We start from the raw sequence: 20,902 nt of genomic DNA, 5'->3' as shown, positions 1-20,902 counted from the left end.
AGTTTTCTGTTTTTTATTCAGAGGATCAGAAATTGAGAAAATTACAAAATTGCATCTGAGCTCCAATTATTCAATACTGCAATGGTATTTTCTTTCTTCTCTGCTTTGCGGAATATGCAGGTCATTAACTGCATATGGACCAAAAAAAAAAAAAAAAGGATAGGCTTTGGGTTCAGAGGTGCTGATGGTTTCGAGTGGGGGGGCGGGGCGTAGCTAGGCGGAACAAGGGAGAGAATACCATTGCAGTATTGAATAATTGGAGCCCAAACGCAATTTTGTAATTTTCTAAATTTCTGATTTTCTGAATAAAAACAGAAAATTGGAAAAACAGTTTAAAGATCCAATTTATTAATTTGTCAAGGCGGAAAAAAATTAAAAATTGGATATTGGAACCTGTTCTTGGAATCTGTTTTTCCAAATGTCCGTTTGTGCTTAGAAAATGTAACCGATAAGCGTTACACTGACTGTTCCTACTATGACAGTAAACACACCAATTTGGTGGCATGTAATTGGAGAGAGGAAACCTCAGACAAATGGGATTTTTAAGACTAACAGAGGTTCTGATTAGATTTTTGCAGAGATTATAGTTGTGGTGCATCCATCCTTTTAGGAGTCAAAGGCCATGGAACAGGAAGGCGAACAGGCCCCCAGTGAGACCCACAAGTCCTCAGAGACACAGCAGGAGAACTTCCAGACACCAAACACACCTGATCTCACATCGACTCCAGAGGTCCAAGATAACACCCCTATTGAGCAACCTATTCCTGAAACAAACAGTCAACCCATTGAGTCTGTCACACCAACCACGCCAACCAGCAACTCAACCACAGCACCCCCACAACCTCAGATAGTACAACAGTCTGAGGAGCCTCAGCCAGTGAACCCAGACAGGCAGAGCAGAGTGTACACCCTCCCTGAGAGCTACAGAGGCATTGGGGGTGACTTATGTGCAGGGTATGGAAGCCTGTCCCGTGCCACCCTCCACGGCTACTGGCCTGCCAAGAACTTCCAGCCCGGGGCTCACTACACCTTACCCTTCCTCAGGGACAGTTACGCTCCTGCAGGCCTGAGCAGCCAGACAGAGGAGGATGGCCTCAGCGAACGGGGAGAAAACCCTCTGGACATGAAGACTGACCACCCTGCTGCCAGTTACCCAACACTGGGGGGAATCCACCAGTTCAGGCCAATCACCACAATGGAGCTCCTCAGGGAGCCCTCGAGAACCAGGTAAGAGGACGGTACATTAGATGAAACTTTATTGATCTTTCAGAGAAACTATGTAAATGGGTTTCAAGTATGTTTATGGTTTCCATGGTACCTAGATGTAGGATCTAATATAGATCAGAATCAGCTTTATTCGCCAGGTTTGTGTAAACAAACAAGGAATTTGACTCTGGTTAATCTTTGCTCTCAAAGTACAACACTCACTTAACATATGAAGAATAAAAACAGAAAGGACAGTAAGAAATATGAAAAAAATACTGTTAAGTATACAGTATAACAAAACAATAGAATTTACAAATTTACAAAAAATATACAATCTCTACAATTGAAGAGAGGGAAGGAATAGTGCAATATCAGTATAGTCTGAGATTTAAGATTTAAATATGAATATAATGCAAGGCAGTTCAGTGCAATGGTAATATATTAATAACAATATTGTAATTGTAAGATTGAAATATACATGAGGTAGATGAGCAGAACAGTGTTGATTAACTTTGTTCAGTGTAAGGGTGGGGGCTATTTCTGAGCGTTCAAACAGAGTGACTGCTTGGGGAAAGAAGCTGTCTTTGTGTGGGCTGGTTTTGGTGAACAGTGACCTGTATTGCCTACCAGAGGGAAGGAGTTTGAACAGTTTGTGACCAGGATGTGAGGGGTCTGCAGAGATTTTTGCTGCCCTTTTCCTGACCTTGGACCAGTACAGGTCCTGGATGGAGGGAAGGTCCGCTCCAATGATCCTCTCTGCAGCCCTAATTGTCCGTTGCAGTCTGGCCCTGTCCCGTTTGGTGGCTGACCCAAAACAGACAGTGATGGAGGTGCAGATGACAGACTGAATGATGGCTGAGTAGAAAGTGGTCAGCAGCTCCTTAGGCAGATTAAACTTCCTTAGCTGTCGCAGGAAGTATAACCTCTGCTGGGCCTTTTTCTGGACAGAGTCAATGTGGGGAGACCATTTTAGGTCCTGTGAAATGGTTGATCCCAGGAACCTAAAGGAATCCACAGTGGACCCTGTGTCGTTCTGGATGGTGATGTGTCATCTCCACAGTCTTCTTGGGGTTTAACTCCAGGTGGTTCTGACTGCACCATTGGACCAGCTGTTCCACCTCCTGTCTGTAAGCAGACTCATCACCATCCTGGATCAAACCAATGACGGTGGTGTCATCTGCAAACTTCAGGAGTTTTACAGATGGGTTCTTTGAGGTGCAGTCATTAGTGTAGAGGGAGAAGAGTAGCTTGGAGAGGACACACCCCTGTTGATTGACATGCTGCTGCCAATCAACCAGAGAGCTGATGATCCACTGACAGGTGGTGGCAGGCACTGAGAACTGGGTAAGCTTCTGATGTAAGAGTACAGGGATGATGGTGTTGAACGCCGAGCTGAAGTCCACAAACAGCATCCTGGCATACGTCCCTGGGCAGTTGAGGTGGTGCAAGATGTATTGCAGTCCCATATTGACAGCATCATCCGACCTGTTTGCCCTGTAGGCAAACTGTAGGGAGTCTAGCATGGGTCCTGTTATGTCCTTCAGGTGGCTCAACACCAGTCTTTCAAAGGATTTCATGACCACAGACTTCAGTGTGACAGGCCTGTAGTCATTTAATCCTGTGAGGATTTTTGGGGACTGGGATGATGGTGGAACATTTGAAGCAGGAGGGCACTTCACACAGCTCTAGGGACCAGTTAAAGATCTGCGTGAAGATTGGCGCCAGCTGTTCAGTGCAGACTCACAGACAAGAGGGGCACACACCATCAGGTCCTGGAGCCTGGAAAATATTAATACGGTGCCTGATAATGGGATCACCTGTAACAAAGGCTACCAGACAGCCAATAGAAAGCCAATTTACCTTTGACATTAATAGCATAAATAACCTTACAAATAACCTTATTTTTTATCATTGTTGCAACAAATGTTATAAGTAAATGTGACCAAATGCGTGGACACCAAGCTATTTAACTCTATGGTGCACCTCTGTACCTACAGACTGGATTTCATAAATTTCATTCTATCAGTTCAGATGTGATATGGTTTTTAAAGCTTTGAATGAACAGATGTCTAATCTATGAAAAATTAAATTGCAAAAAACATCTAAACATAAATGTCTTTCCATGTGTGGTCCACATTTTGCCCAATAAACCAACTGAATTCCATTTTGTTTAAAACATCTGAGCTATGGACAGAGATTGAGAGGTCTGGCACCAGGCTAACAAATGAAAGAAGAAAAATGTAAAGAAAGCAAGACTTTGTTATGGAGGTTATGTGTGTACAGTGCTATAAACTGCCACAGTAGCAATAGAAACAATGTACAAATCAACACTAACATTATCACAGTGGTCCTGCTGTGAACATTATATATCAATCTTTGTAGCTACACAGACACCCTCTAGTCAGCTCTATCTTGGTCCTGTGAGTCAGCCTGGAAAATAAACATATGGACTGCTGTTAAGTAGCAGCTGGTATCAATCATGAATGGCAGCCTGCTGCAAAGTCTATAAATAAGGAGGTTTCACCTGTTATTGCCTGCCAGAAGCTGTTCCTTATCCCATATAAAGTGACAGAGGTGTTCACAAAAGATACAAGCAACTCACGTATGCTGTTAAACTCCCTGAAGCCCAGTCCCCAATCCAACACTCAACCACTCAACCTGTTGAATATACAGTAAAAGGAATAGTTTTTTAAAATTTTGGGAAATATACTTGTTCACTTTCTTGCTGAAAATTAGATGAGAAGATCAATACCACTTCATATTTGTCTGTTAAATATAAGGCTACAACCTTATTTAGTTAGCTAAGCATTAAGACTGGAAGCAGAGGAAAACTGCTAGCCTGGCTATGTCTAACAAAAATATCCGCCTGGAGCATTTTTGTCAAGAGTGATGGTTGTGTTTTTAGTTCTGATCCCATTATGCATGCATGATTGTCTCTGTCACTTCAGAGGTGGATACGATGACGCCTTCATGGCCCAGCTGGAGGGGAACCTGAATCCTTTCTTCCAGGCCATGTGCCGAGCACAGACCCTGCAGTTCTCCCACAAACGCAGCAGCATGGTCAGCCTGGACAGCATCCGCAGGGACCCACGCTGGAGAGACCCCAACCTGCATGAGGTGATCTCGATGCTCAGCCACCCAATGGATCCAGTCAAGTCCAATGCTGCCGCCTATCTGCAGCACCTGTGTTATGAGAACGAACGCATCAAGCAGGAGGTGCGCCAGCTTAACGGAGTGCCAATTTTGGTAGAATTACTGGACCACCCTAAACCTGAGGTCCACCGCAAGGCCTGTGGTGCTTTGCGCAACATATCCTACGGAAAAGACCATAATAACAAAATGGCCATCAAGAACTGTGATGGCATCCAAGCTTTAGTCAGACTAATGAGGAAGTCTAGCAGCATGGAGGTCAAAGAGTTAGTCACAGGTACAGCTCAATACCTCACTCTTCCTGCAGCCATAACCTGCAATCCTTAATTTCATCTCTACAGCATTTGTATTGTTTCCTTTGCAGGCACTCTGTGGAACCTTTCCTCACATGAGCCGCTGAAGATGATGGTAATCAACAACGCGCTTCAAACACTGACTGATGAGATCATCATCCCACACTCTGGCTGGAGGAGAGATTCAGCTGACCCCTCCAAACTGCTGAGTGCTGATTGGACCACAGTCTTCAAGAACACCTCTGGCTGTCTGAGGTAAGCTTTGCTTCTGTCATGGAACAAATGACAACCAAAAGCTGACTTGTCACGGGCCGCGTTCTCGCAGCGTTGCTAACAAAGTTGTTTCTGCAGGAACGTCAGCTCAGATGGGGCGGACGCTCGACAGAGGTTGAGGGAGTGTGAGGGGCTTGTGGACGCTCTCCTGCATGCCCTTCAGTCAGCAGTTGTCAACAAGGACACTGACAATAAGGTTTCTGAAGTCATCACAATGACTTAAATTTAGAGACTTTAGAGCTTTAGTGCGTAACTTTTTGATATTAATGAACGTCCGTTACATTCAAGCCATTGCCAAATGAGTTGGTACAAAGCTAATTAAGACTATGAGCTCCACACAACTCTCTCTGTATTTGTCAGTGTGGCTGTGTTCAGAAGATTGTGAAGATTGCGACTTTCGCGCTCAGAAACTTAAGTGAAGATAATTACATCTTCTGAAGAGTCCATCACGTTTATTTAATCCTCCATGTTCTCCTTGGCTACTAGCAACTGCATGGGGGAGGGGTAGGGGCGGTGCGCGATCACGGAAGGCTTGTATCATGTGGATGCGCTGACAGTTTTGTTGTCGTTACTTAGAATTCCTCATGGGGGCGACAGAAACTACGCACTATAGCTTTAAGGAAAAAATTCAACCCAAAATGTATTTTAAGCACAATTGCTGGTTAGTGACTATTAATTGTTTTGGTAATTAAATGCTATGTTGTAATAACGACTTTGGATTGATTAATTTCTTTGCATTAATTTAAGTTAATATCATGTACACAATTGCAATTTGATTCAGAGATTAAATTCAAGTCACCAAAGTAATCAAAATAGGGTTCTCCAAAGTGTGACATTACTCAGAATTTCAATTTTGACAAATCATCAATACATTTTATTCTGAAAAGTCAGTGTAAACACTCGGATGACTCCTACTGCCGTATACATTTCTGATTGAAATCTCATTATCCTCCATTCAGTCAGTGGAGAACTGCGTGTGCATACTGCGAAACCTATCCTATCATGTTCACAAAGAGATACCAGGAACCGAGCGATTTCAGGAACCCCATGCCAATCTGATGAGATCAGTGGGGAACCAGAAGAAGAAGAATGAGCCTGACTGTTTTGGAGGGAAACGACCCAAAGGTGGGTAGGCCATCATAGTCGATAACATCACAATAATCATTACTGGTTGTATTATTTCAGTTTGGGTTGCTTTGATTGAAAACATTGTTTTAATTCAATTATAATTCAATTTCTCAGGTTGATTCATTTGCTTACTAACAAATCAAAACCCACATGTGGGGACATCTATCGTATCTTGGGTGTTTCTCAAGATACAGAAGATAATAATTAACCCCCCAAATTAAAACTTGAATATGCTCTATTTAAGACTTGAGTCTGATAAGGGCTTAAAATAGCAGTTTGTGCAGTGCACTCTACTAAAACAGATGCACTGATGTCTATGATTATACAAGCACTAGCAAGTCATTTTCAGAGGGTTTTACAGTTTATTTTGTTTTAATCTTCCTCTCCTCCCATAACACTCCACATAAACTTTTTAGTTTTCAATAGAATCTGTTTTCTGAGTATACTTTGCTTCGAGCATCGGTTTCAAGTTTCTTGCCCCTTTTTTATGCCAATTAGAGCCTGAATATTTCATATCCCTGCACATGCAGTAGCTGATGATATAATTTTCTCTGCCGGAGGAGTGCCAGGTTCCAAAATTGAAAAAGCATGTTTATACTTATAGCCTACTGTTTCATCAGTTATGTGATTTTTACACCATGCAACCGAGGAGGATGTTTTGAACTGTGAAAAACCTTTGGTAGTGATGCTGCATAAACCATATAAGTAACATTAAGTAAATTACAGCTGATGAATAGTAACTAATAGGCTGCAGCAGTTTGTGCTGCAGGACACAGCCTAATAGAGAAAGAATAAGGTTAGAGTTAATTGTGATTTAAAGTTTTATGGCTTTTCACCACTGCTAACCTTTCAGCTAATTGCACAACATTGACAAATGCCTCTCTGAGCCGAACATCAACCTGATACTGTCAGTTCCCCCCCATGTCTCACCACATGGAGCAGCTCTGTGTTTTCTGCTGCTGTATAATCTAATCTTTAACATTGTTCTTCTTTTTCCTTGAAAACTATATTCATCAGAAGAGTGGTTCAATCAAGGTCAGTCTGCTTGTTACTGCTGAATATTTTCATGGTAGTAATATTAAGATGTAATACCACACTGAATTTGCTGACATTATCTGTCTGTCTACTGATATAATGAAAACCGGTGTTTGTGTGCATGTATGTGTCTGTGATGTACAGGTTGGAAAAATGGATTAATGGACAGGAAATACGGTACATTGGATTTACCAAAACGCACAGAACAAATGAAAGGTATATATTTAAAGAATGTCAACTTCACATAAGACAAATTCTGATTGTGGTATGACTCACAGTGACATTAGTAATTAGGCTATACATTAGGCTAACTAATAATAGAATAATAAGCAGACCTTCCATCAGTACCTGCTTTCTGTGTTATGTTATTTGCTTTGTATGCATGACGTTGGCATGGCCCGGAAGATAATTCATTTAAATGCAAAGCTGCACTCCAGCACCTGCACCACTTGAGGAGAGCTTCATTACTAAAACAAAATGACCGTCCAACTGAAAGACATTTTTATCTGGCAACATCTAGAGGAGGAACATTTCCTCTGCAGGCACTGGAATTTGCTCAAGATACTGCATGACACTGAAGTATCTTTATTTGCCTACGGCTAAACTATCTTTACCTTTTGTATAGCCATATGGCTGTTTTTAGCCATGAATGCATTCTGTATATGGAAACTATGGGCACATTTTTTTTTTTTTTTTACTTCTGTAGGGCTGAATATCATATATTTGGTTCTGGTTGCTGTTTAAACAGATCAAAGCTAAGCTCATGCCTCTAACACTCCAGCCAGTGAATGCAAATAAGTATAACAAGCATGTTAGGGTCCGGGGTCAGTTTTATACTACTTGTAAGCTGTCTAGCAGCTACCACTGGCTCTCTACAAAAAAAGCTCTGCAAGAGTCTGACAGAGTTTTTTTCTCATGTAGGGTTTTATTTATCAATTTATTTATCAATTGATCAATATACAAACACATATACTTATGTTGTTTTACTAACCTGCCTATCTACTGACTTAAACTAACCTAGATAGAAGAAATTGTGGACCAATGTTGATATATTTGCATTTGATACTGACACTGATAATAACACCATCATTGAAGTCTTTAGCCGCTGATGGTCATGCAGGCACTTTTCCACTGCTTGAATATCATCCTTGACTTTCTCTGCCTTTCTGTTAAAGGCTTGGAGCTGCTGTACCAGCCAGAGGTGGTGAGGCTCTACCTCTCTCTTCTCACCTGCAGTCACAACCACAACACCCTGGAGGCAGCTGCAGGGGCACTGCAGAACCTCGCTGCGGGACACTGGGCTGTGAGTAGATGGAATGGTTGCCAGTTTTTTCTTACACTCATCACTGGGTTGTGACTGCGACAGAGGTTGTGATTGTGACGTGTATCCCAAACATAAAAATGGTTTCTTTGAGTCTGGAAATGGGAACATTTAACTTTAAATTAATGTACTTATTAAGTGACACTTTGTTGGCTCAGGCTATATCCAAGTAAGATCGCCATGACTGCTGTTAGTGTCCTTATACATGTCTATGGAGCAGATCCAGGATTTGTCTCTATATGACATCATTATCATCTCTCTGCTCTCAGCTTAAGGAGAGACTTGACCTGTACCGTAAATATTGTGTAGATAATATATCAACCTTCTAAGTCAGTCTGCACTGTGCAGGGTCAAACAAGACAACCTCCCCAGGCCCTTACATGGGGGCCTCCATGACTACAGCTTTTTTCAGGGCTGGTTTGGTTGTATTTCTGATGCTGCATCAATGTCTATTGAAAAGTGTGCAGAAGGAGGGAGATGTGGGATCAATCATCTTAATTCAACCAGACTTTCTAGATTGACTTTGTCACCACCCTTTATGATCAAAAATCACTTTTACTGCTATGTACCCCAAGTGGTTCCATAGGGCTGTCAAATAATGTGCTTTGCCAAGATATACTGCGCCATGAATGTCACTATAATTTAACCTTAGCACTGAGGCCACGCTCAGATTAAAAGAATTTTTAAAATCAAGTTGCATCGTACACATGAGAGCAGTTGAGAGAGCAGAACTTTGTTCATGGTATGTTCTTAGTGCACTTGAGCTGAGTTATGAGTGGGTAGTTAAGATATGAAGAAAACATAAACTCACAGATACTCCCAAACATCACTCAGCTGTATTTTCTGTTTGCTCTTGTAGTGGTCTAGCTACATCCGGGCCACAGTGAGAAAAGAGAAAGGGCTGCCTATTCTGGTGGAGCTGCTGCGCTCAGATGTGGACAAAGTGGTGCGAGCTGTGGCTATTGCTCTCCGCAATCTGGCGATGGATAGAAGGAATAAAGACCTAATAGGTACAAGCTTGTGACTCTTATCTGCATACGCGTCTCTACACTTGCACACTAACTTTGCTATGTTGTCTCTCTGTCATTACAGGGAGCTATGCTTTGAGGGACCTTGTCGGTAATCTGCCATGTGGGCAGCAGCACCCAGCAAAGAATCTTGAGGGAGATACGGTGGTGTCTATTCTGAACACCATCCACGAGATCATCACGGATAGCCCAGAGAATGCCCGGGCGCTCATACAGGGTCATGCTGTGCAGAAACTGGTGGCCATTAACAGGTCAAGGTACTTGAATGTCCTTTAACTAAATTATAATTTTCAAATCTTTACACAAGTTTCTAAATATGTACTGCATTCCAAACTAAACAATACAATGTTGATTCAATATTAATGGTACAGCTTGCTAAACAGAAGTCCAAAGTCAAAGTTTCAGATCTTGTCCTTTTTTCAAAATAAGATTGAAACAAGACCGAAAAAACTGAATTGGTATTATAGTATTTGTTGCTGCAACTGCTGAATATCCGTTTATACTTCAGACAGCCTCGATGCAATAGCTCATGATATTATAGGCATCAAATCCTAGGGCAATCAGATATGGATTTTAATCATCTGGACAGTATTGTCTCAGGGCTGTCCTCTGTGGTTTAAAATAGTGTCTAATGATTTATTGTCAGCCAATCAGCACGGGAGACCAAGGCTGCTTCCCATGTGCTCCAGACAATATGGGCCTACAAGGAACTGCGAAACACACTGAACAAGGCTGGGTGGAACAAGAGCCACTTTAAGGTATTTGTTTCTATTTCCTAAATGTGGCATGACTATACAAACCACTTTACACCTGGTAGTGTGAGTTGAGAAATATTTGTCAAAAATGCATAATGAAAAAACAAACAACATATGTTCAACTGTGAAATCTGTCTTTTGTCAGATAAAAAGAAAAGTAGGGAAAGTGAGATTTGGGCTTGATCTGAACCCAGAAAATCGTGTGCACAGTAGGCTGTAGGCTACTGAGGACCCTTTATCCTGTTACATTTTAAACATGAAGAAAAATACAAGGTGTGTTACTGTCCAACACTCAGTAAATGTTATTCTAACCAAAACCAATGTAATACCCTTTTTTAAATTACAGGAAAGCCTAAAATTCTGGTTGTCATAGAGTAATGTTATCCTTTTTTGTCTTTCAAAGCCAACAACTACCGGAGTGACTAAAAAATCCAAGAGTGGAAAGCAAGGCAGCGATGACATCACCTTGCCTCTCATGGACAAAAACCAAGGTCAGCAAATCGTTGCATGCATTCTCTCAGCAAAATGTTATTTCACCATCATCTAAATTAAAAAAGTGTCCTTTGGCTCAACTAAGAAAAGCTGTTTTTAAACATAATGAGGTTCTTATCATGTCAGGGACAAATACATGGGCATTTCCAGTCCCAGACCATATTCTTCTCAAACATAGCCTTAAACCAATGATGTGCTGCCAGGGTTATCAGTGCAGAGACTTGGCTTATTTGTTATGGTTTTGGGGTTTGGTCTTATTTTGGTGGTCTGTTTTCTGTTTTGTATTTTGCTCTGTTTCCTGTTTTGTTTTGAAGTCTGTGGTTTTCTGTCTTGTCTTGTCCACTTTACTTCCTGTCTTGTGTTTTCCCGCCTTTTTTGATTACTCTGCCCAGCCTAATGTGTTTCACCTGTTTCCCAGCCCTTGTGTCACCTGTCTTGTGTTTTCTCATTAGTCTGTGTATTTAGTCTTTGTGTGCCTATCGTGTTTCCCAGTGTTTGCTTGTGTCTGTTTTTTTGCTCCCTGGATTTCTTTTGCTCTGTAGTCGCTAGTTTGTTTTCTGCTCTTGTTTTTTGGATTCCCTGCTTTTTTTTTGTACACTCTGGATTGGTTTTTTGCCTGCGGCTTTCAGGACTCCCTTTTTTTTTATGGACTAATAAACCTTCCACCTCTACATTCTCCTGCCTGCCTGCCTGCCTTTGCATTTTGGGTCCACCATTCCCTACTCCTCCCTGCTGAACCTAACATTATTAGCCTGAACAGGCTCTCCCAGAGGCAGGGCGCACTCATGCATCACCAGTCACATTTAATTTTAACGTTTCAAAAGGACTCCTGCTTTCCCACATCAAGAGCGACCTCTAGCTTTGCACAAAAACAGGGATTTTCAGTGCTTCTTTATGAATTATGAACATAAACACCCTTTGAACTATGAACTACTTTCCACTAATTATTTCATTGCATTTGCCTGTTTCTCTCACTGGTGTTTCAGTCTAAATTAATAGCTTCTCCAATGTGAGGACTGGCCTGTTGTTGAATTGCTGTTGTTGTAGAGTTTATAAGCTTCTGTAGACAGCAATACAAGTAGCCTAATAGCATGTTTCTTTTATTTCATTGTTTTACTTTGAAATGTTTCAGAAATTGGTGCTTGGAGTGAAATGATCAGATAGACCTTCGTTACACTACAGGCTAGAATTGAGCCACATTCAGGCCTTATTGAGTAAAAAGTTAGTTTTGTCAACCTCTGACTATGTAGCCAGCCAATTTTAATAACTCTCCCTGAGTAAAGTTACCCATGTAACACAATTAGTAAAATGAGGGATAAGTCACACCACGTAGCATCCAGCTTCACTAACTTACTGATATTGTTATTGTTAGCTAGCACTACTGTTAGCCAAGCTACTAACCCTGGGGTTCCTTATTCAACCATTTAATTAGATAAATTAAAAATAATTAAGAGTTTCAGATTTTATTCTATGAGCAGGCTTTTTACAGGTTGACAAAGGTTTCCCTAAACTGATTTACATGTTCTTTTTCTCTGTGTAAGATTCATCTTTGCCACACAATGCCATATTGTGTACTGCTAGTATAATTATAATTTCCTTTGCAGATGTATATTCCAGTTTAGAGCCAAACGACAGAGTTGGAGATGGAAAAGGGCCTGTTGTGGAAAGAGACACTCTCCAGGTAATCTTCCATTTGAATGTACTGAATTTGTTTACATTATATTTACAGACTTCATGACCTATCCCTGGTATGGAGGAATTGTATCCGTTGTTTTACAGGATTTTGTTTCAAATTATTACTTTCCTGACTTGCGTTTGTAACTGTCAATGTTTTTTTCATGCAAATTGACTAACATTGTCTGCATTTTTTATTTTTTTACCTAGGCAATAAGTGAGAGAAAACACTTCATCAGAGCTGGCAGGCCTGCAGTGGGCCTCATGGATAACAAACCTCCACCATTGGACTCCTGGGTGTAAACATGACAACACAGCCAGTCAAACCGGTTAAATTCTGTAGAGACACTTTACATTGGTAAAATATGGGTTTGTGCCATTTGCTCATTCTTGTACACAGAAACATGTTCAATTAAAAATAATTTCCTTTGTTTACAGGAAATAGTGTGCCAAACATTTACATGTAATTATTATGGAGGTTATTTGGCAAAAGATGTAATTAATTTTGTCATTTAAGATGATATATTGTATGTCTGAAACTCATGATGGATTATGTATGACATCTGAAATAGCCTAAATATGCAAACTGTGGTGACTCATGACTCCAAAGAATATATGACATGTACAATTTGAATTTTACTGCTACATGCTACACACAAGTATGAGATAATTTATAATACTTGTAGTTTGCCAAGCTTAAGGCCTAAAGTCTATTCTATTATATTGCTGTCCATCCCTATGGGTTCTGGGCTGTAGAAGATTCTGATATAAAATAATTTTCTAAAATTTTTTGGTCAGTGTTTGAGATAATTAGGATTAGGGCTATCATCGGCCTATTCATCAAAAACATCCAAATAATTTGGAATTCAGTTTATTCTCGACAAAACCTGCCATCAGTGTAGACTGTGCGGTCATTAGAGAATCCTCTCTATTCCATTTGTTTCATGATAGGCAAAATGGGATTGTAAATGTGTAACAAAGGACTGTTAATATTCTAAATGAAGGTATTTATATTGTAATATTTATTGTAATACCCATGTTATTAATTAAAGGTTATTGATGTGCATTAGCTAATACCGGTAAGTGATCCTACATTCTATACAACTCTGCTTTGCAGTGGTTCTTTTTGCATTGCAATGTTGAATGAAAAATAAAAATAAATGATGTGCATAATTTCTCATTTTTATTTGTATTTTCTTTTTGTATTACATGCTGAATTTTATACCCTCTTCCATTTGATCAGTGGGTACCTGTTACATTAAACAGCACTCACTGGCCAGTTAAACAACCCCACTTTTGTGTTCTGAACACGCTTAAATTAATTGGTATAACAATCTTGTAAGTATTCTTATTAGTTGTCCTTATGCACTGTAAACCCAGATTTAGTTGTAATTAAACCTTTTAGTGCTCACTACTTATTCTTTCATGTTTTGTTAAAAACCATATTCATTACTAAATCACATTAGTTGTTTGTAATAATGCACTGATCATATGAAGCAGCGATAACTAAGGATGTTAAGTTTCTGTATGGGAGGGGCGGGGTCATTTGAACTGTTCTGCGCTGAAGCGATGCAAAGGGAAAATAATATATGTTCTGATCGGTTTCTGTCCTAGTTAAAGTGTGTTTTACTAATGTTCTATTAACGTTTTGAGTGTGCATTTATCTGGGTTTTAGTTTTGTATGGTTGATTTAGTGTTCATGTTTATCTTCAATTATTGTTGCACCATGACCGAGACCCGGGTGAGCACTGATGGCTTTTTTCCAGTGTAGAGAGTAGATGGTTGACACACAGGATGGAAATCAGTAACTCTTTTTCAGATTACTTTGTCTACCCACAGTATGTATGCCCAGTTCAAAATATTGCATGTAGGGTAAGGATATGCAGGATAAAAAACATTGCATTCAAACTTTGATATTCTCATTAAATATTTCATTAATCACAAATTTGGCATTAAGGGACTAAAACAATATTTGGTTTATGCATAATCAATGACTGTTACACTTACATAATGCATCTAGTGATAGAAAACAAATTCAGTGAACATCTTACTTTGTTTATATTCACATTTCTCTCTATTTAAGACCAAATGTTTAGTGAATTTTCCACCTTATGTACACCCAGACAAAATGTCAAGGCATAACCTCTAATCCGCAGTAGCCATGAGGAGTGATTGTGAACTTGTATGCTGCACACAGCCACTGAGAGGGCTGAGATGTGTTGGCATTAGTCATGTTTCCTTCTGCAGGCTGCAGGGCTCACTTGCATAAGTGGGGGCATTTGCATGTACTCTGGGTTCATATATGTCAAGTCATTGTATGTATATGTCTCATATACATTGATGACGCACTATGGCTGAAATGTCTTAGTGATGTTTTTCTGTCACAATCATCTAAAATTATGTATTTTTTTAAAATTAGTTTTCATTAGTTTTTATTTGTTATTTGTCTGTCTAAGTAGGTGTACGTTGAAATTATGGCAATGATTGCATATGTGAGCTGTCAGACAGCCGCTATTAGAAAACAAAACCAGTAATTAACTAAAATCATATGCAAATTAGATCAAATCAGCCCCCTTCACCACCTAATGAAAATGTTTAATTTAATTTAAGATAAGGAGGCAGATATTGAGGGTACGCTGGCCTCTTGTGGAGATCACAAAGCATAAATTAACAATATTGTTAACTGGTAATAGATTTCCTGCATCAGAAGGGAAAAAAAGTACCCGGAACATAATTTCCATGTTTAATTTGTCCCTACTTTTGGTGAATGAATTAGCTTTCTTATCTCTATATCCATCAGTATTCTTTAAAAAGAAATCATCATGGTTGAATCTTCTGATTTCAGCACAGTGATTTAAAGCAGTTCATAAATCCGTCTTGTCATGTCATGGCTGTCATGTTAACCTAAAGTCACTGAAAGCGAGTTTTGTCAGTGGTTAATCAAGAAAAAAGCATACATCAAAATATCAGTGGAAATTATGGTCAGTCATATGTTCCTGGCGGGGAGAGAGAGAGGAGGGCCGAGCAGGGCCTTAGTGACATCTCCAAACATGTCAGCACAGCACATTGGACAGCACAGCCCTGCCCTCAGAACCAAACCTCGAGATCAACAAGGGCAAAGCTGTTTTCTCTTAGCCCCAACAGGAATCTGTTTTCCTTTAACGAAGAAGAGTCCTTCCTCGAAAGGTTAAACCGTTTGCAGGTATTCTCTACAAAGGATCCCTTGCATCTTCTCATCTGACACTCAATCTTTGGATTTAAACTTTACTTACGCTCAACCATGACCGTTTCAGTCTTCTCCAACCTTGGGTTTATCCGCTCTCTGACTGTCCTACTTCTGATGTTGACTGGTTTGAGCTTGAGCAGTCCCATCAGGTCTCCTGAGAACCATCACAGGGTGTCAGTCGGTAGAGATGTGGATGATAATGAGCTCCTTGATGCACAGGACTTTTTGAGCCAGTTTCTGTCCACAATGAACCTCACAGAGCTGAGGCCCCAGCTCAGGCCCCTCACTGCCCGCAAGGAGCCACCAGAGTACATGCTGGAGCTGTACAACAGATTTGCCAATGACCGGGCTGCTATGCCCTCAGCCAACATTGTGCGCAGTTTCAAGAATGAAGGTACACATTGTCTTTGTTCAACACCACAAACATCTTGGGAAATGTATATATTGCATTAAAAAACTAACATGTAAGCGCCCTCGAAGGATTAGCATTCAAACCATTGGGATCATGTTTGATATTGTAATAATTTAATAATTTGCAAAATTGGATTGCTTTGATTTAGTGCCATGAATTTGGAAGTGTGTTAATTTTTTTGATTGAAACAATGAAGCTGCACTTTAAGCCTGGACGATTTACGAGTAATATGAGTCAAACTAATCAAAAACATATCTTATGTGTATTTGATTATGAGTATTGCCCACAGTAACATACAAAATGCATTGAGACACACTTCTTGATATTTTAATTTCAGATTCCTCCCCCTACAGTATAACGGCCAGGGGTGTAAGGATACATCCTCTGCTATTCAACATCTCAATGCGCCACCATGAGCACATAACAAGAGCTGAGCTTCGTATTTTCACCCTGTTCCAGAAGGCTCGAAGACCATATGCTGGCATTGACTGCAAGGTGACCATCTACAAAATACATGAGCGAGTTGTTCGGACAAAAGAGGTGGGGAAAGAAGGGAGAAGGAGGGATAAAGGGGAGGTGGTGGAGATGAAGGATTTGGAGGAACTGGTGACAAAGCATTTCCATGTCAAAGATAACAGCTGGGTGTCGTTTGACCTGACTCATGTGGTTGCACTCTGGCGGAAATCAGGGTGTGCAACTCACAAACTGGAGGTCCATATCGCAAGTCTGGGGTCAGAAGAGAAAGGGGCCACACAGGAGGTCACAGAGCAGGGCGAGAGGTTGGTTGAGATTGATATCGAAAGGAGCTTGGAGGGGAAACACAATGCGGTGATGATTATATTCTCAGAGGATCAGAGCAGAGACCACAAACAGGATAAACAAGAGCTCAACCAGATGATTGAACATGAGAATGACCTTCCTGAAAATGTGGGCCGGAGCCAACAACCTTTCTGGAGTCACGTTAATCACAACGCTGGCCACGCTAACCAGGATGAGCTGGACAAACAGTCTCTCATGCAACTGCAGTCCAACCTTATCTATAACACACCTCCCCGAATCCGTCGCAATGTTAAGAGCGAGCCATGCAAGAGGACCCCTCTCTTTGTGGATTTTAAAGACATTGGCTGGGACACGTGGATCATCCAACCTGTGGGATATGAGGCGTATGAGTGCAACGGTGTGTGCAACACACCCATGACCTCCGAGGTCTCGCCTACCAAACATGCCATAGTGCAGACACTGCTGAGTGTTAAGAGTCCAGAGAGAGTATCGCGTGCCTGCTGTGTTCCCACTAAGTTGGAGCCGACCGCGCTGCTTTATCATGATAATGGGGTGATCACTTACAACCACAAGTATGAGGGAATGGTGGTGGCAGAGTGTGGCTGTAGATAGTCTTGAAAACTATTACACAGAGATAGAAACTATGTGCTGATGTTTCAATCATTATCTCAGAAAATCTTCTCATGAGCTTGTTTCAACAGAATCTAGGATCTCATACAGCGGTGTGTAAAGACACAAGTCTAGATTTATAGTTGTAAATTAGGGAATTCTGTGCTACATGATGTAAATTTGAAGTTGTATAAAGGTAAATCAGTAATTATTATTAAGTGCAGAATATGAAGCTGTCTGTCTCATGATTTATTATGATTATTTGCCGATTTTTGTATTTTAAAATGCTTTTGGATAAGTTCCGCAGTTAATTACAAATTACAGGCCATATTCTTGCAAACGTCCCATTCGACACAGTGACGGAGAAGATGACAAAAGAAAGAAAGTTCTGATGACAAATGTGAGGTGAGGCAAAAGGTTTAATACTGCAGCACTGAAATCAGTTACAATGACTTTTTCAATATTTTGGAAATATGCGTGTGAGATCTAAGTGCACCTAAGCACAAAAGATGTACTCTGAGTGCAAAGTTTGCACTCTGGGTTATTTTAGTGCTGGAACAGAATATACTCAATAGACAGAATGTTCCACTCGCTGTCTTACTGCAACATCTAAATGTATTATCGCTGACTTTTCATCACAGACCTTGTTCACAACTTCTTTTATCCATGTACATTTTGTTCTGGCAGAAATTATTCCTCATGCAGAAGTTGAGAAGCTCCAGTTTTTTCAAACTAAATTGAAAAAATATACATTTTAGGATAGCCACCAGATAACAAGATACGATTATTTGCACTACGTGTAGGATGCTGTATGTTTTTTTTTTTTTAAATATGAAAAGTCTCTTAAATAATACATGCTGCAGATATGTAAATGGTATAATTTGTTTCTGTGCATGTTGGAGCCGTTGAAATGATTTAAAGAATGTGACATTTTTCCTTTTATTTGCTTGCCAAATTTGCAGAAAATATATTTTCTCTGGCTTTGACCATGAGAGGATTTTCATGGGGTCTTGAAGCTCTCCTGGGCTTCTTGTCTAGAAAATGAACAGTTTCTCTTACTTAACATTGCTGTCAACGGCCGTGAAATCTTTCCTCACATCCCAGCCATTCATATCCTGCTTTTGGTTGTCACATCAATAATAATGTAATTATGGTTGTAAAAAATAAAAGATCTGAAAATAAATACAGTCATTGAGCAAGTTTTGATCTCTTGTACACCCAGTTTCATTGTCAGGTAATCACAGCATTCCCTACCCAACAACCTTAATCCCCATCCTTCTAGCACCACATGCCTGGCGGGCCTCTCTCTGCCTGCTTCCATGCCATAGTGATAACGAGGTGTCAGAGCCTGGAGTCTTGTAGACCGTCACTCAGGATGAGACGCCACTCCAAGTGGCAGCATTTGTGAGAAGGTGGTGTCAGATTCCTGCTCTCCAACGCCAACATGCTCTATTGACAATCTGCCATTAGGTTGCTTGGTGCCCTCTGAACCCTCCCACTTCCTTTTTCTGACACTGGCATGCTGACAACCTTATCAAGGCCACAGCAACAGTACAAATGGAAAAAAATACATGTCACATCATCACCTAGCTTCTGCTGTTAACAGACGGAAGCAGATAACAATAATGGAATAACACTGGAACTTTCTAACTTAATAGGATCCTCACTCATACATTTACATAGGCCAAGTGTGCAGGGCAGAGACACTGACTGGCAGTGAACATATTAATTTTCCAGTGTGGAAGTAAAGTTTTAATGTGTAGAAAATATTCCTAAAAACAGCAGTATTCCTGACTTTGTTCAAAATGGCTTGTTGTTTTAGTTTAGGGGCTGTACAAAAGGATTGGGGTGAGGAGAAGGGGCAGAAGTTTATATATCATTATATTAAAATGATATATAAGAAAGACTCTTTTAACTTTCAAATTTCAATTTTTCAGCTTGTTTTGTCAGCTTTAACTCTCTTCACTATGCATTATTGTGGGTTCATTATGTTCTATGTTCTGTTATGCTGAATTTAATTCATGGAAAGCATATCAATAAAAGATACAAAAAAGAAGAATATTACATACTCCTCCAACATATTTAATAATCAAGCATTACAAATCTAAACTTCTGTTTATTTTTCTTACAGTTTAAACTATAAATGTGTTTTTATGAAATACATAAACAAAATTAGATTTCTAGTTGTCCAAACCTTAGTTCATGTGAACCTTTCACACCTAAACCTTTTCTGCCATTGAAACAATGCTTAATATCTGTATACTTATGGAACATTCATGGTATTGGATCACCACAAACCATTGTATGAAATTATGACATTTATGACATTTGGTATTTGGGTTATTATGTCTTCAAAGATAGAGAAAGCTATGACAGGCCAAGCTCACCATAATGCCAAATATATTCCCTGTTGATGAAAAGATGCAGTAAATAAAAGCTGCTTTTACATAAAATCTCATTCCTTTTAACTCCTTAACACACGCGTAAACAACAAAGCTATTGATGTTCATGGGAGGAAAACTTTAAATCATAAAATCCCTTGGTTTATCTCATTGGGAGATATGGCAGAGAGAGTGAAAGAGATTTGGACAGGGGGCTGTTTTCATTACTGTAATGTCACACTATGATAACCACAAGGGGGAGACTTTATATTACAGTACAGATCAGATCACACCACAAAAGCTACTCCTGAATGATGTGTTTTGAGAACATCATCTTAAGGTTAAGTGAGTCTTGTTGTCCATTACTGTAATGTTTAAATCAACCATGAGGGTTATGTTTTTACTAGCTAGTGAAAGCCAACAATGTTTGTCTCACCACATCATGTTCCATTTTTAAAGCTGTAGGCTCTTATTGCCTCCCCATTTCCACCAACCTTTTCAGTACTAGATGTACTCTGTCATCTTATACCCACCAGGTACAGTTCAAACAGCAGACTTTACAATTTGCAGCTGGCTTTCAGCCCCAGAAACCAACCTATGCTGAAATACTGCCCATACAACTAGATTTTGATTCAGGAGGAGCCCTCTAAAACAGTGTCTCAAGATGAGGTAATATTATGGCCAGTCTTAAATCCCTTATCACTTTGATAATGTGCTTTAGGGGTGCATATTCTACAAACCAAGTGATTTGAGACACAGTCAAGCTGGGATGTTTGGGGGCCCCTGAGCAGTTTACCTTTTTGACAAGTTGATAATCTGGCACTAATTGGTCATTTTTTAATTGGAATTTAGACAGTATGATTGTTTGACTTACTTGACTGTTGAATACTTAATTAAACCATGGCTTATTTTAATCACATTTTCAGAATTACTAAAATATCTGCTGCACTGCAGTGCACACTCAAATTGGCACACATGTAGCACAGAACAGTGAGACAAATTCTCAGAAAATAAATTAACTGGATCATTATAGTAAAAAAAAAAAAAAAAAAAAAAAAAAAAAAAATATATATATATATATAGCTGTACTCGCTCTAACATTCTTCTTCTTCTAACATTTTATGGCGGTTGTCAAACAA

General features: G+C 39.9%; 2 protein-coding genes across 2 annotated transcripts; both read left to right on the top strand.

The window, feature by feature from the left end:
- The first annotated feature begins 4,176 nt into the window (after positions 1-4,176).
- On the top strand, positions 4,177-13,233 carry arvcfa (ARVCF delta catenin family member a). The gene is made up of 13 exons (XM_028602248.1): positions 4,177-4,633; positions 4,721-4,904; positions 5,001-5,118; positions 5,882-6,047; positions 7,068-7,085; positions 7,230-7,301; positions 8,261-8,388; positions 9,266-9,416; positions 9,499-9,691; positions 10,081-10,192; positions 10,593-10,680; positions 12,286-12,362; positions 12,566-13,233. Exons 1-13 carry the CDS (start codon positions 4,177-4,179, stop codon positions 12,656-12,658), a joined length of 1,857 nt encoding a protein of 618 aa, XP_028458049.1. The 3' UTR covers positions 12,659-13,233.
- A 2,402-nt stretch (positions 13,234-15,635) lies between these two features.
- bmp10l (bone morphogenetic protein 10, like) lies at positions 15,636-17,385 on the top strand. Its single transcript, XM_028602570.1, has 2 exons — positions 15,636-15,975; positions 16,331-17,385. The coding sequence occupies exons 1-2, from the start codon at positions 15,636-15,638 to the stop codon at positions 17,383-17,385; spliced, it is 1,395 nt and encodes a 464-aa protein (XP_028458371.1).
- The last annotated feature ends 3,517 nt before the right edge of the window (positions 17,386-20,902 follow it).

Source organism: Perca flavescens, chromosome 16, assembly GCF_004354835.1.
Source record: "Perca flavescens isolate YP-PL-M2 chromosome 16, PFLA_1.0, whole genome shotgun sequence".
NCBI classification, from domain to species: Eukaryota; Metazoa; Chordata; class Actinopteri; order Perciformes; family Percidae; genus Perca; species Perca flavescens.
The sequence above is the reverse complement of the archived record's forward strand: the minus strand, read 5'-3'. Positions and strand labels throughout refer to the sequence as shown.

Coding starts and splice junctions, on each gene's coding strand:
- arvcfa (XM_028602248.1), top strand. CDS start 4,177: ATGGCCCAGCTGGAGGGGAACCTGAATCCTTTCTTCCAGGCCATGTGC. Junction 4,634..4,720: donor GGTCAAAGAGTTAGTCACAG/GTACAGCTCAAT, acceptor TTTCCTTTGCAG/GCACTCTGTGGAACCTTTCC. Junction 9,417..9,498: donor AAGGAATAAAGACCTAATAG/GTACAAGCTTGT, acceptor CTGTCATTACAG/GGAGCTATGCTTTGAGGGAC.
- bmp10l (XM_028602570.1), top strand. CDS start 15,636: ATGACCGTTTCAGTCTTCTCCAACCTTGGGTTTATCCGCTCTCTGACT. Junction 15,976..16,330: donor GCGCAGTTTCAAGAATGAAG/GTACACATTGTC, acceptor TTTTAATTTCAG/ATTCCTCCCCCTACAGTATA.